At 35.7% G+C, this 16,842-nt stretch overlaps 1 protein-coding gene across 26 annotated transcripts in view; it reads left to right on the forward strand.

Annotated features, from left to right (window-relative positions):
• Positions 1-16,842, forward strand: part of MAP2 (microtubule associated protein 2) — a 254,155-nt gene that overhangs the window by 194,473 nt on the left and 42,840 nt on the right. For 22 of the 26 annotated variants that reach the window (XR_005557860.1, XM_039352914.1, XM_039352918.1 and 19 more), the window contains 2 exons: positions 5,019-5,132; positions 6,918-6,995. Coding sequence is in view for 23 of the 26 variants with exons in the window: in XM_039352914.1 (XP_039208848.1) it covers positions 5,019-5,132; positions 6,918-6,995 (192 nt within the window). In the remaining 3 variants the exon portion in view is untranslated. The remainder of the gene's footprint in view (positions 1-5,018; positions 5,133-6,917; positions 6,996-16,842) is intronic. The other 4 variants (XM_039352921.1, XM_039352927.1, XM_039352930.1 and 1 more) reach the window with 1 other exon arrangement.

Genomic DNA, 16,842 nt, shown 5'->3' on the forward strand with positions numbered 1-16,842 from the left:
ATTGTGTGTAGAATCTCCTGCAATTAAGACATCATCAAAATAGGGGCAAACCCCTGGTATACCCCATAGTGTGTTTTCCATTACGCTTTGGAAAATTCCAGGAGCGACATTTACTCCAAATTGTAGCCTCTTCACCTTGAAGGCCCCTCTGTGGGTCACAATGGTCTGCGCTACAGCAGCTGTAGGCAGCTGTTGATATGCCTGAGCTAGGTCAAACTTTGCAAAAACGTGCCCCCCCTTGAGGGAGGCCAGAATATGACTGACCACAGGGACAGGATAGCATGTTGCTGTAATGCCTTATTCAGAGTGCATTTGTAATCAGCACAGATGCGAATGTCCCCATTTGCCTTGAGAGGCGTGACAATGGGGGTTTCCCAGGGACTGGAGTCAACAGGTTCTAGAACTCCTTGCTGAATCAGTTTGTCCAACTCAGTGTCAATTTTACTTTTTAAAGCAAAAGGGACCCTTCTTGCTTTAATTCTAATGGGAGTGACAGTGGGGTCTAGTTTTAATGACACAGGGGGTCCTTTGTATGTGCCCAGCTGGGGGCTGAAGACATCTGCAAATTCTTTGCAGACTTCTTGTAGGTCAAGTGTTTGCAGACTATTGAGCCCTGTGACGTGTATTCCCAAGGCCTCAAACCAATCGAGTCCTATGAGACTCGTTCGTTCACCCCCTACTACTATTAGATCTAGTGGACCTTCAAAATCCTTATACTGTACGTTAAGGGTGGCCTCCCCCTTAACACACACTCTGGAGTTTTGAAAGTCTGTTAACACAATGTCAGAAGGCCTCAGCTTGGCCTGAGTTCCACTACCGGAACAAATCTTCCTAAACGTTTGCATGGAAATGATTGAAAGTGCAGACCCCGTATCCAGTTCCATAGCCAATGGAACCCCTTGTAGCTTCACCTTAAGTGACAGCTTTTTCTTAATGGGCTTGTGTGTGCCTGTCCTATAGATGCTTCTTCGTGAAGCGCAAAACCCCACCCTGTTCTGGCTGGGAACCCTGGTACCTTTCAGGTGCAATTCTTCCTGAGGTTGTACCTTCTGACGGCCCAGGCACACAGCTGCAATATGTCCTTGTTTTCCGCACGCCCTGCAGACAGCGGAGCGGAACTTGCAGTCGGTTCTCTTGTGGCGACCTCCACAACTGATGCACTTGGGGAGAGCTGAAGAGCTTCCTTTTTGTTTCCCTTCCTTTGTGGGGTGGAGACGGTCCACTTCCTCGTCAGGATCCTCCTCGGAGTTCCTTTGGACTTCTTCCTGGTGCACAGACGCAGCATCTGGACTGTTTCTGATCGGCCGCATGTTCTTGATGGCGCCGCCCGCTGCTTCTTCTGCGGTGACCTCTCTCAAGGCATCTTGGAATTACAAGTCCTCCTTGGCAAAAAGTCTCTGTTGTAAGTCTCTATGCCTTAAACCGCATACAAATCTGTCCCTCAGTCGTTCTTTGAGGCCTTTGAACTCGCAATGTTTGGCGGCTTTCCTCAATGCGGCGATGTACTCCTTGGCCGATTCTCCGGGTCGTTGATCCCTCTGCTCGAAGGTGTGGCGCCACGCGATGACGGACATCTTGGGCTGGAAGTGCTCCTTCAGTAGGTTTTTTAGATCTGCGTAGCTGACAGACTCTAGAGGGACAGGTGCTGCAAGGTTCTCAGCGATTTTGAATGCGTCTTGACTGCAAACGCACAGCAGGGTGGCAGCCTTTAAACTCTCTTCCCGTACTTGATTTACCTTGAGGTAGTTTTCCACCCTGGCTACGTAGGACTCCCACCTCTCTGGATGTGAGATGTCGAATTCCGAAAGCCTTCCAATTTTTGCCATTTTGTAGAAAGGAAAGGTCTATCTGCCAGCCTACCCCCGAATGCACGCTGGGTTGGCGGGTAGCTGCCGAGTCGACGCCGTTCCTGCCGCTCAGGACTCACTTGGGTAAGCTTACATCTTTTCGATTGATGTAAGGCATCCCACCTTCGTCGCCAGTGTTGCGTCCTTCGCGAAATGGCAAGACACGAGAAGCAGTTGTAGTTCTCAAGACTTCTTTATTCTTAGTTCAGCTTACAATGGGAAGACGCCAGCAACGCCCAAAACTCATGGCCTCTTATATAGGCCATTCCTGGGTCAATCTGCAACTTTTGGTGCGCCAGCACTTGCGCATACGCACAAGTACTGGCGACAGCCTGTCTGGTCCCGGGCAACTTGCACCTGCCTGGGACCGTTTGCAATGCCCCGAGCCTGCTTGCACAGGCTCAGGACATAACAGTAGGCATGACCTTAAATGGATTCCAGAAGATGGTAGAGGACAGGAAGACCTGGAGGAACATTGTCCATGGGGTCAACTTTGCAACTAAAACAACAACAACAACAACAAGGGGGAAAACCCTCAGGGATCCTTCCCTGGGCATGTCGTCAGTTGGACATCTTTTCACTGGAAGTCAGGGACTTGCCTTTTAATAATGGTCAGGTTTTTTTTTAATATAGTTGATATCTCTTGAAAGGATAAAAAAATTATGTGTTATATATTGTGATTGGGGTCCTTGACAATTAAAGAACTATCTTGTCTGCTAAAATATTGCTAACAGTTGCTTTCCTAAACTAAATTGATATTATAAGATATCATATTTTAGAAATAGCTATATGTAGGAATTGCTATGCATAGATCAAACTGATACAATCACATCAATGACTAGGGAAGATGACAGAATATTGCAGAATGTTGCAGTGTTTTGGTATAATAGGGGATGTAGATATCCTGGTTGGGGGTGAGGGTGGTGAGGTACGAATTCCTACCAGTTGGAAATTACCTGTCCTGCAGATTCAGAAAATCTTTCTTTGTACCTTTTGTCTCTCAAACAGTTAAATGGCTTATCTTCCCAAGCCTGTACAAATACTGTATAATGGCATTGTGGGGACACAAGGAGGTGGCACTAATCATAGACTGGACCAGGATTTTTATGAGAAAAGGTTCTCAGGGAATAACTAGACACAATCATCTCAGATAATTAAAAGCTATTACAAAATTCATGAATGAACAAGGAATTGGTGTTATTTGGGAGCTCATAAAAAGTTAGGTTTCTTCAGCCATCCAAATTTTATTTGAAAAGTCGTATAAACTATTTTTTGCACCTCTGAAGCAAAAATTGATTTATTTAAGAGCTATTAAATCAAGGAACCAAAGCCTTAAATCATTTTTTTCATCTCTTACGTTTTAAATATATATACTGTGGGGAGATTTCAAATCTGTTAGTTTGAGTTTTGGTGTCATCAATGCTTTATCTTGGACTGAATAGGAGATGTAGTAGAAATCTCAACTTTTTCTCTGAAGGGGATGAGGGATTGGATGGGGATAAACAGAATAAGATTAAATCCCAGTAAAAGGCAGTTTCTCCACTTTTTGCTATGAATGGGGTTATACTACCCTAGAAAATCTGTTATTGTCTGCCTGGACTTCTGGATCCTTCTGGAACAGCAGGTGCAAGGGTTGGCTATGGGCATAGTAAGAACAGTGACTCATGCCCTTGGCACCTCTCAGTTAGAGTGCTTTAAGTGGAACTTCTAGAAGATGACTCAGAAGCATCAGCTGGCAGCAGCATGGTCCAGTTTAATAGAATAATACCTTATCTTGAAAAAAAAAATCATTGGCTGCCAATAGGCTTTGAAGCCCTGAATTAAGCTTCTGGAGATTGCTATAAACCTCTGTATAGCATGGGCCTGAATTCTGTTTATATCTTCTAATAGAGAAAAGATGCTTTGGGTCCCCATCCTATAAACAATCAGAGGGGACCCAGAAAATAACACTCTTAGCTGCATTGTCTTTCTAGACTTCAAAGGTCAGTTAATTCCCTACACTTTTAATTTTCTGGAAACAAGTCAGTTTTTGGTAATGATGCTAAGGCTAAGTATTATAGGGGAGGATTTTTTTTCTCACTTTGTTTGAGTTTTTAAAGGCAGGTATAAAAAAATAGAAGGAAGTTTTCCCATTTTCCCACTCTAATCTACGTAAAACATCAATAACAACTCTTAAACAATCTGATACTGAAACAAGAGTCCAAGGGAGGAGGGATTTTCCTGATCACTGGTATTAAAGTGAAACTAGCCAAAGCATTTTGTCACCTTAAACAAAACACACTGGGACCTTCTTCCTAAATAAAACCAAAGTTTGGTACTGTAACAACTGAATCTGACTGAAATCTCTCTTCAATAGAAAAATAGCACAATTGGGCAAGATAAGTGGATGATGGTAATGATGTAACTAACCTATTTAGTAAGATGGTTGACAGGTCATTTTATTCTGTCTAATATTAAGCAGCCATGCTTTTATTTAACCTTGAACTCTCCTGCATTCACTAATCAAATCCCAGAACCCCTAAGAAACAGTATGCACAGACAATCCTCCTTTCTTAATTAGCATTTAAGTCTATACAGTACTAATTGCTTAGTAGAGATAATGCTTTCCTGATACAGATCGAGTATTCTAAATAAAGGAAGAAGCTATCTTTTCTGCACACAAGAGTCTTCAAGTAATTTTACTATAGTGCCTGGGTAGGAATCTGCAGTTCTCCATATGTTGCTGAACAGCAGTTCCCAACAACCAACATATAGGAAGTGGAATAATATCTGAAGGATTTAGGTGTTCACTTCAGCTGAAATAGAAGTATTATTCCTCAACATTTATGATAAAAATCAATCCAGTCATGGAGACAAGAATTAATAATAACTGTATGTGAAAATCTGACCTTACAATACAGATAGATAGATAGATAGATAGATAGATAGATAGATAGATAGATAGATAGATAGAGTAGGTAGATAGATAGACAGACAGATAGAGAGATGACTTTTTTTTGAGAAACCAGCAGTACTAAGTTAAGCAAAATAGGATAAGTTGAGCATAATAAGGTAAGTGTAAAAAGTGGTTTCAGAAATGCAACCTAGATCCAAAATAAGGATATGTGCATGTGTCTTTCGCATCTCATTAACATGCTTTTGTTTATCTTGTTGCTAATCCACCCATCCCAGAAGAGGTATCTGCAAGAATAGTCCAAGTAGTAACTGCTGAAGCTGTGGCAGTTCTGAAAAGTGAACAGGAAAAAGAAGCTCAGCTCAAAGATCAGCCAGCACAATTACCTCTAGGTAAAGCACATGATCTTAGATGTATATTTATGGTTGTTAGAAAACAAAGTGTTGAATTACAACTTTCCCATTTTTTAAAATTTTGTAGTTTATTTTATTTTTAAGACCTGAGAGCTGACTTGCTTGTAACTATTTTGCAGCTTTTTAGGAAAAGTAAAATTATGCTGTGGTCCAATTTTTAATGTTTTTTTTTATATGAATAATACAAACTTCAAATTGAGATGTTTACTCTTTAAGTAATTTTTCAACTTTCCCAGCAATCAAAATAAGGAGGTAAAGGATTAAAAAAAACAAGGGAATATAGTGATTAAAAAGTTAGATTGGAAGTGAGGAAATCTAGGTTCAGGGCCCTGTTTGGTCATATTGCTCATGCAGTTATTTTGGGCCAATATACTGTATCTCATAGGCTTGTGAGGATAAATTTTGGAGTCTCCATATGTGATGCCTTGAGTTCCTAAAAAATGGGATATAAATGTTTCTGTATATAAATAACAAAGGTTGTTCAGTTATACATACCCATGCACGTGCATAAATTGATAGACTGCCAAATTTTAATCAGTTGTCCAAACTTCTGCAAATTTAAAAGAAAAACTGTTCCTGAAAGTTGGGGGCTTGCCATAAATATTAAGAGAAATATAAAGTAGAACAGGAATAAATTAAAATGGGTGTCTGCTTTTAGGAACAAATGCATTGTCTGCAAGCAAAAAGCTGTAATTATATTCAATTCATTTTATGCTGGAACTTAAGCACAGGTTTAAATAGTTTGTTATGCTGCACCAAAAATAAACAGGTCCACATAATAGAATTCTGTCTGTCTGTCTGTCTGTCTCAGGTGCTAACAAGAATAATCATTTATGAACAGATATTATACCTTTATATATAATAGATTCACTTTCCTATGGATTCAGCTTTAATCTGCTTATCTTACCCATTGCTATATACATCACAGATCTATGAATATTGCTAATATTCCTATATTACTGGAACCAGATATAAGACTAAAAAGATGTAATACATTATTTTAAAATCCTGTTTAAAAGTGGTTTATTCTGTAATGATGTAAACTGTCAAATAGGTGCTTATGTTTGCCTGGTTGCTGCCTAGTATTTCAAGAAAAAGTCTAGGGAATGTTACTTATATTTAGCACTGATTTTTGCTCAAGCCACTGTTTTTCTTCTCGGCCACATACAATATGTCATCTACCATCAATAGATGATTAATAGGAGGCTAGCATCATGATTTTTACTAAAATCAAAAATTAGTTGACACTTAAGAAATAAAGATGATGTCAGATAAATTTTGTTTAAATTGTAATGATATATGAAGGTAATAAATCACGGTAGTGGTTTCTCAAATTCACATGTAAATTTTACATGCGATTGGACCCTGCTGTAAAATCTCTCCAAATTTTATAATCAAGTGTTGCTTAATTTTTTTTCTTTTTAGGTTTACAAATCAGACTTTTATTGTCATCTGAGAGCTACAATGTTAATCTTCTAAAGAGCTGGCATGTCAACCGAGCACTTCCATATCCTCTGCCTCTTACAGTATAGCAACATTTATGTATATTTGCACTTGTTTATAAACGCGCAAGTTTTATTGTCCCCTCATTTGAATTGAATGGATGCTTGAGTTGTACAACATTGAAAACTCTTGAGATTCAATTGAACTCATGAGATTCAATTTATTGGATGCAGAGTCAAACAATGGAGTTTGACCCCAATAGTATATTTTGGTTTCAGATTAATTAATAGATGTGTTTTCTTTCCACTGTTCAATCATTAGCAGTTGAAGAGACAGCTAACCTGCCTCCTTCTCCACCCCCATCACCTGCGTCAGAGCAGACTGGAACCCTAGAAGAAGGTAAGAATTTCCTTGGGTTGCATTCACAATGTAGGTGCATTTTTAAGAGGAGAAATCCAGGGACCCTAGTGTGAGAGAAAGAGAGGTAGGAGGAAGATTCTTTAAGTCTTAACTTACAGATTGGGTGTGTGGGGCTTCAGAAAATAACCCAAAGCATATCTCAGTGTAAGTTTATTGTAAATTTGTATGTTCTATATATAGTTGTATACATGCGTCTATATATTTAAGAAATATAAATGAATATGAATTATGTGAGTTTTCTTTTTATCCTGTGAATATTGTAAAACACCATGCTAGCTTTACAAATTTCAAATAGAAAAAAAATTCATTAGATGTATTCATACTGATCTTGATCTTGTGGTGAATAATGTTCTTTAAAATGGTCTGTTCTATGCTATTACTAACCAAATCATTCTTTCAACATCTGAGCCAGGCAAGCTTCATTAAGACAGTATCTAGCCGAAGAGGATGCTAAGGTTATATTTTAGCCAAAAGAATGCTTATGTTTCTAGAATTCTTGACACATGAATTTGAGACTTAAGTAGGTAAAGCTTTTTTCTAGCCCTTTATTATTATATTGCTAAAAATATTTTATAATGAAATTATTCTTTTCCAACTTGTTTCAGATCTGTTTTTTTAAATAGAAAACTTGTCTGGTGTATTAAAACTGAAAAAGTCATTAGATTTTGAAATATTCTACTTGTTCTGAGTTTATATATAAAGAAGAAACATACAGGATTCTGTTTGCTTTATTGTATTTGTACTTATTCTGTGAAGATATGTTTATAAGGACACAGGGGTGTGATAGAGAAAGAAGTTGACAAACTGAATTATCTTCTATTTTTATATTTCATTTGGGATCAACATTTTTTCAAATAATATTGCAACTCTTTTTTTCTTTTGTACATCCATAAGCTAATTGATTCCTGTGTCTAAGTCCATGTGGAGGGCATAAGGAATGGCCGTGAAGCACAAGAGGAAGAGCCACTAGGAAGGCAACAATTGGATAAGAGAGTCTTGAGCTCAGGTCAAGAAATTAGTTTGAATAAATGAGGGGAAGCACAGTCATACTTGCAATATTCAGTTAGTATAACTGTTACAGTAAAAATTATCCCAATCTATATGGCTTTGGTTTCTTAGGCTGGTCTATCTTATCAAGCTGGCAGTCCATTGGAGCTAACCTTGCTTTTATAGGTTTAAAATGTGAGATTATAATGAAACTGTTATTTCCATTTCAGCCTCAAGTTCTCAAATTATGGGCTGCAAACAATATAGGTGGGGACTACAGGATTCTTAAGAACTGATTGTGTTTGTGCAAGCACTAGGGGGAGAACTGTCACAACTTGGTCCATGGATCTGGTTGTCTGTCAAAATCATTCTTAGTTATAGAAGCACTGATTTCTGGCTGGTTTACTGACAGCTAGTGACTTCTGGTAGGTGCGTGGGACTGAAGTCTTTTGAATGTATGTGAACGTGCATATATTAGTAAGGGTCAGTATTTTTATCTATTAATTAACATTTGTAGGCTTTCAAAATGGAAAAGGCTTGTTAAGTGGTAAGAAGAAAACTAAAGATGATTATTTTGCCTATAATGCTGATGAAATTAGCCCCAGAAAATACCGTGATGTTTTTTTTAATAAATATAGGTAAGTGGTAAGTGTTTAGTTGTTAGTAAGTTTGTAATAACTTTTAGTAAGTAGTATACTTAATTATCTAATCCTAAACTCAATGAAATCATTAGTTTTATTCATGAATGAGGTACATAACTACAATTATCATTTTTACAGTATCATAAAGTTTGAGCACTTTTGCTTTAAGCTATTAAAGAGGTTGTAGTCTTAAATTCTGCAATTTAAATATGCAGGAAGGCTGAGAGAACATCTGTAATATTACATACATGAAAAGAAACTGCCTTAGAAATGTTTGAAAATATTTTTAAAAATATGGAACATCCAGGCCAAACTTATAAACATTTGCTACCTTTTGTATTTCCATAAGTGCTATTTTTCTCAGGGGATTGCAAGATAAATCTAGCATAAAACTACCGTATAAACATTTTTCCAACCATTTGAATGATTTTAAAAATATTTCATAACCAATTTTCAAGCACTTAGGGATTGAGTTGTTTTACCTTTTAAAAAATGGACACTTGAAATTAAAGTAATTCAAAGGGAATCATACACTATAGTCACAAACACAAAGATTTTTGATAAGATCAGTTTTCCTTAAGATCAAATTTCCTTAAGATTATTCTGAACTAAAACAATAGAAAAGAAAAAATGGATGCTTGGCAACTGCATGTGTTAAAGCAGCTTCACATGAGGTGCCAGTTGCCTGAAGACATATTATGTTTTATTGTTTCTACAATAATCTTTTTACTCCATACAAGCAATGCTCATTAAAAAAATGCAAGTTGAAATAATCATTACATTTGTTTTAGACTGTATAGGCAAATCTGCATTTCAGAAGGTGAGCTTGGCAATAGAATAGGATAGGATATAATTAACATAATTATATTAAAACCTATTCATGTTTTTAACATGATTTTATTTATATTTATTTTGTGATTTCATCAGTTGTACATTTTAAAATCACATTAATTTGAATAAATATATGTGTCCCATTGAAATTAATATGACTAATTTTGTTTCATTCATATTTCTTTTAACAGAAACTTGTAATTGGATACTTTCATACCTATAGGGATCAATCTATATGTTTGTATTAAAAAAAATATTCTAAGCAATATCATTATTAGTTCTGTGTATAAGGTGGGATGCAAAATTTGAGTTTTGTCATGTCAAACAATGTTTGATGAGGTAAAAAACTGTTGCATTAGGTAATACTTCAATAATATGCAAATATATCTTTAAATATATTGATTCATATTGACACTGATATTGCTAAAATAGAACTATTAATTAATAGACATATTTCTATTATTATTTCATGTTTAAAATAAGGGTGGATTCTGTTGAATGTAGTTTCAGTTATCACTAACTTTTCTTTCCTGCAGCTCCCGAAAATTGTCCAAAAGAGAGCCAAGTGTGCATTGAATATATTAAATATAACCATGTTGGAAAAACACATGTTGCTCAATTAGCTAACATGGAAATTAATGACCTTTTCTCTACTATTATTCCTAAATAATAGTGCACTTAAATTATTATATAATTTCCATTGGCTCAGTTTCTTATGCTAAAATACTAAATTACTCCCTTGGCTCATAGGAAGAGACTTTCTTTCTCTTGACATTTTATACAGCATGCCAAGTTATTGGTCTGTATTCAGACAAAACTTTAACTGTGACCATAACATTGGCTTTGAAAAGAGTAGTAGCTTTTCCACTAATTTAAGTTTGGATAACCCTGGAGCTGATTAATCTCTGGGAGTTTTAAGGCTCTCAAATGCCAAATGTATTTAACTGTAATTTACTCAGTTTTAAAAACTGAAATATTCCTGGGTCACTGTGACTCAGTAGATCAGATTGTTCCTAAGCTTCCAACTAGTAGCTTGAACTAGTTATTTCTGTTTTTAAAAAATCTGTATATTGTAATAGTGAAAATTATGTTTGTAGAAATTAAGTACAAGGTAAGAATATTTGTGAGGAACCACGGAGCTATAATTCAAATATATTTATTCAGATTGTGTTTTAAGATCATACCCATTATCTACCTCAAATTGCAAGAAAGCAGTCTATACATTTGTCATTTCCTTCAATTCTGAATATATATTGAGCCATTTTCTGAAAATTCAAAAAATAAAAAAATCCAGCATGAACACTTTTATTAGTTCTACTAGTACAGGCAGAAGGAAGTCCATTTGAATGGAGCAGCAATTGCTCTTTGGTAGCTGTGCCCAAATTTTAGCCAAGTAGATTAAATTGTAGAGTTTGAATTATGTAAGTGGCTGTTAATGTCCATATAACCTAGGCCTCACAGTAGTAGTGCTAAAAAATAAATTTATTTCCAACAAACAGAAGAAGAAAGCAAGCAATCTTTAACACTTTTGGAAACTTTGGAAAGTGCCAGAGACATTGACACAAAAAAGGTACATGCACACAAGTGAGTACATAAAATGGGTATAGTCATTCAGCTTTCATATGTTCAAAAATAGATCCTCCCCATATCTGTTATCCCTATTCAAATGGGATATTTAAAAATGTTTCTGCTACAAAAACATCTCCCATCTTTAGAACACATTTTAAAATTGTTCCCCTCAAATACAGTTCTTCCTTCTTTAACTTGTATTTAAAAACCAACCTGGCAAATCTATCTCTCTTAAAAGAAATCAACTGAAGGGCTGGAAACTCCAGTGGCTTGTAATATGGTAGCTGTATGGACTTGAGACCCTTGCCTGTCTTTGGTGGAGCAGTGGTTAAAATGCAGTATTGCAGGCTAATTCTGCTGATTGCCAGGAGTTGGATTCTCACCAGCTCAAAGTTGACTCAGCTTTCCATTCTTCCAAGGTTGGTAAAATGAGGACCCAGGTATTGTTGGGGGCAATATACACCACTTAGAGAAGGCTGTAAAGCACTGTGAAGCAGTATAGAAGTCAAATTGCTATTGCTATTGCCTGTCAAAAACAATATAAAAGGTCGCTGAGATCTTGTTGGAATTTTGACCATACTTTTTTTTACATTCCAATTTAAGTCATTACATACAATAGATTACTGATGATCACCAGAACTGCTGTTGTTTGATATGGGATGGATTTCCCCTACTTACTGTCAATTTCTGGTAAAAATGTTCCTCTCCATGTAAGTAAACTAAGATATCATTTGAACAGCTTACATTTGGGTAAAAATAATTCTGTTGCTGAAACTCTGAAGTGGAAGTCTGTCCTATCTGGGTTGCAAAAATCCTAGCACTCTGGATGGCAGCAAAGAAATGTGGAAGACTCTCAATCTGTGTTCCTGTCTAGTGGTCTGCTTTTTGATAACCTTGCCTGATCAATACAGGTAAATGATCCTCAAATCTCCATATTAATTTTATTGTTTAGTCATGTGACCACATAAGTGGATAACAAAACATGTTAAAACAGCAATAGGAGATATAAAATCACAATAAAGAAAAATCTGCATCAACTCAATTAATAGATTTCCATTACTCCAATCTGTTCTAAATGTTCTGTCTTTTGGATAGTCTTTGATATGAAAGGAGTCCTGCTGGTAATATGCATGTTCATTCTTCTGAAGAAATATAGCGATTCTGATTGTTTCAATATTTGTTAAATTTTAAAATAGGTGCTTACGTCAGGCCTTGCTTCAGAGTCTAGGTATAACAGTTAAATAAGATATTGTATGTACACTATCTTCAATAGCTGGAGTGTCATCTATACGCAACTTTTCTGTGAAATCTCCCATATCTTACCATGGAATCAAGCTGTTAGAAATGTGCTCTCAGGAAAAAAAATCTTCTACGATGTTGTGGCATATGAATTGTTCAATACTTTTATTGTGTTGTGCCAGCCATTTCATAGACTTAACAAATTTAAGGAATGCAATGTTATCTTACATAGTGACCTTTAGAAGCTTTTGTATGAAGTTTTTCTTGGCCTGTTTGAACTAGTGATTAGAGAGAACAGTACTTAGAAATAGTATTTGTAAACTGAGCAGCCCAAATACAAGGAGATTTGTTAAAATCTACTCTTCAAAGCACAACTTGATAAATGAGTCTGAATTCACTGATAAGAACTTCTGCCTGTAATAAAATACTTTGATCATAAGTGATTTTGTATGAAAGATATTCTCAGAAGCAGTGATTGGAGTGGATTTATATAGCCTCAAGATACAGTACATTTCAGAGGAGAGGACTGATTTCATTTCAACAACGGAACATTGATGAGTCCTCATAGTTCTGTACTATATGTTATCATCAGAACTATTTTAGCATTTATAGACCTTGTTAATTGGAATTGTGAATAACTCTGGTTAATGAATTGCACCATTGAACTAGTGCTGGTTGTAGCCTTTAGTGAACTCCTCTTAAAATGCAGAAGCCAGGTACCTGTTTTGAAAAGACAGCACTTGGATGCAGATAATATTTAATAATATATGTGTTCCCTTTCCAGACATTAACTACTGTATATCTGGTCTGTTTCTTTCCATATATGATTATATTAACCTTAGTCTTAATAATATTCAGAACATAGATTTCACAAGAGCAGATAGATGTATGAAATAATCTTATTTTCCCTATCTTGGTGTGGAGCATTTATACGATGATATCTGCATAAAACAAGATGTTTGCATGTTTGTCTTTAACTTTTGGCATATGCACTTCAGGATATCAGTTTAGCAGCATAGGAACCAATTCACACTGCTAACTGACCGTTTCAGAGCTGCAGATTTTTCCAGTTAAGGTATCGTTCATACCAGTACAAATTCTTAGATAGGAATTTGAATATAAGTAAAATAAAGTGATTTTCTAGATATACATGATAGAAAATGGATTCCTGCAATTGCAGGAATATCATTGTACAATTGAAAAGAGTTCTGTAGTAGTGGTAGAAAGTGAGGAAACATAAAGTTTTAATTTATTGTAGTAGTTCACAGCAATATCACGTCCCTACTTGGCATGCCTTCCTGTTTAAATCTCTGGACTGGAGAAAAAAAATTAAAAGGCATGTATCAGTAGTGAGTCATGTTCAACTGCTGGTTTCCCAGTAGCTACTCAGTATGCCATCTTTTCACCAATTCTTGAGTTGCTCCCAATCAAACATTAAAAGACACAAAATCACACTTAATCGTACTTCATGTTCTAATTCATTAAATACATTTCATGTACCTTTTTATCTTTTTTTAGAATCCTTGTTTATTTACTAAATGAATAAATTATAGTTACCTAATGTGAAGCCATTGCACTGATATTAAGTAACAAAATAAGCAAAGCAAGGTGTGGGAAATTGGGAATAGTACTCAGAACCACATATGATAGCCATCTAAAAACTTTATAAAGGTCCCATGTATTTAGCTCAGCAGGGTTGGATAGGCTTTTCCGGCAGCAAACCACAGTATATAGCTAATGGGCACAATTTATCTTAGTAGGATGCAAATAGTAATGCCTGGCTTTTCACTGGTTTGCGCAGAGTAGAGTTGAAAACCACATATCCTGTCACTGTGGCTTTGTACATATTAGCTGCAGGTATATGCAAATGAAATTATTTGGAGTCAAGAATTAATAGCTATAAGATACTCTTTTTTCCCAGGCCAGAAATCCTATTAGACTTTTAGTAGCATCCTGGGCTCTCCTAGGTCTGTGGAACCAGGGCAAAAAAACATCAGGAAGTAAAGGCTCTAGTCAGTGGTGGGATTCAAATATGTGTGGATGCCGCTTCCGGAAGTCCATTCTGGGCCTGGGCAACAAAATATTAGCTACCGGTTCTGCTGAAGTGGTGCAAACTGGCTGAATCCCACCACTGGCTCCAGTGTTAGACTGTATCTGAAAAGACCCAGGTTCAAGCCCTGATCAGTTTCAAAACTTGCTGGATGCCTTTGTTTCAGGCATTTTCTCTCAGTTCAACTTAGCTCAGAAGATGTTTATAAGAATAACATTAGGTGAGGCTGTCATTAGTATAGCTTTGAGAAAAGACTAGAGATTTATATACTCGGTTAACACTAGGCAACATATATGCAAAAAATAAATGCATGCAATAATACTGTAATAAGGAATTGAAAACATGGGCAAAATGAAGGAAAAATTATATATGATTTAATGATATTTAATTTTAAATATAATAAAAATACATCGTTTTAGTATTGATAATAAGATGACTACCTGTGTATTTAATAGTCTTCCAATTTGGTCTGATTAAAAGTTACACTGCAGCAATCATTTTTTGGAAGGGTTCTGAGGGATACATCTAAGATCCAAAAACCATGTAGACTTGGACCCAGCTTCTTTTTATTTCCTCTACAATTTGAATGTAATTTGGGCTACTCTGCCAAAGGAGGGTGGATAATCTTGCAGCAAACTCAAAGGAAAAAGAGGGAATGAGTCAGATCCCTTTTGGGTCTAATTCAACAGTGCCTGCAACTGTAGCTTCATTTTTCTGTATTCATAGCTTACTTCACCTATCTATAAGAATGAGTGGATATGTTTGTACTGCTTGGTCAAGTAAGGTACCTAATACAATTTTAATAGAACTAAGTTGAATATAGAGATTATTGTATTAAGATTTCAATTGGCAAGTTTTCCTGAATGGTGGCTGATCCATTTAGTCAAACAGAATTAGGCATAGAGATCTACAGGCAATTTATTTCTTTGTCTTTAATGCACTCCATGAGGCTACTTTAGAAATAAATAAGTTGAATAAAAAGAGAGCTTTTATTTTAAGCATGTACGTCTTTGAATAAAGATTTGAAATCAAAAGGTGAGATGCAAGTTAAGAGCTACATTTTCAAAAGTAATAACTGTAACTAGAAGACATTTTAATTGTTTTCTCTCCACCAGAAAAAAATCTTTATTAAATTGTTTAATTCAATAGTCTCCAATAGCAGTTAAATTAAATATTCCTTTGTGTAAAATTATTTGCTATTCAGCTACTATCCTAATAATGATGGTGCCAGAACAAACTTAATTCATGCCAAAGCACCATTTGACTGCTGTGAAATGTTTTCATGGAACAGGCATACTGAAAGTTTCCATTCACTTTTTGATCATTTCAACAAAAGATAATGATAAAACAGGTGTAAAACACTTGAATTCTCTTCTCTCCCCATATAGCCGATATTAGAAGGCTATATGTTTCCATCATGGACCAAACACGCAAAATAAGCATTCAATTATTTTTACAATAATTTTTTTCAGATATACTCCAGGTAAAGATCTTGAAATATTAGAAATTTTATTAGCAGATGGTGTTTAAAACGTCAATAGAAATCAGAGCCACAGTTTAGTATCCCATACGTTCCTTTCAGGCTAATAAGTTGCTATTATTCTGAAACAATTAAAACAATATGTATTTCATCAGACTAGATGTAATCCTGCTGGGTATTGTACCATGACAAACTGCTCTCCCTTGTCTAGGGACTAAGAGGTTCTTACACATAAATATTTCCCTCCTCAAACTTACCAGTCAAATATAAGTTCTCTCTTGAGGAACAGAATAATTTTTCCCATGGAAATCATATTATATATGACTGATCTCACAAAAAAATGCTAATACACTTGTTTGGTTAATTAGCTGTACAGATCAGGTGACCCAAAGCTGCAAGGTTACTCAAAGATGCCTGCTGAATATGCCTTTTATCAAAAAGGCAAAATGTGCACTCCGCCTCTTGCATATAAATGTGATATCACAATGCAGGCACAAAAGGGATGGGTTTTGTGTCCTGACGTTGCAACAGACATTTCATTATTTGGTCCCCAAGAATATGAGACAGAGAGAAAAAGAGAGAAGCAGGGTCCTCAAAGGCCATGTCTTTATATTTGCATTATAATAAATAATCTTCAAAAAAAATCCTGCAAATTCTTTTTTAATATTTGTTTTAAATTAATTTTCTAAGCCTCTTGAAGTAAAGCTAACAAATGTTGAAATTTTATTCCAGAGATTATATTTCCAGCTAACACTAGCCCAAATCTACTCAGCTGTGTATTTAGCCTTATCTCTATGTCATTCAGTGCCTCCTATATATCATGTGACAAGAGTGGACTTTTACAGAAAACTACCAGAAAAATAAAGCAACCTCTCTATGCAATACTTGTTTTAAGAAAATTGCACAGAAAAATGTATCTATTTTATCTCTTTGCTATTTTTTAAAATAAGTTTTGTGAGTTTTTTAAAAGTTACAAATGAGAATAAAAAGGTAATACAAAACGTAGAAAATATGAATACAATTCAAATA

Source organism: Crotalus tigris, unplaced genomic scaffold (assembly GCF_016545835.1).
Source record: "Crotalus tigris isolate CLP2741 ecotype Arizona unplaced genomic scaffold, ASM1654583v1 scf7180000018485.2372832, whole genome shotgun sequence".
NCBI lineage: Eukaryota > Metazoa > Chordata > Lepidosauria > Squamata > Viperidae > Crotalus > Crotalus tigris.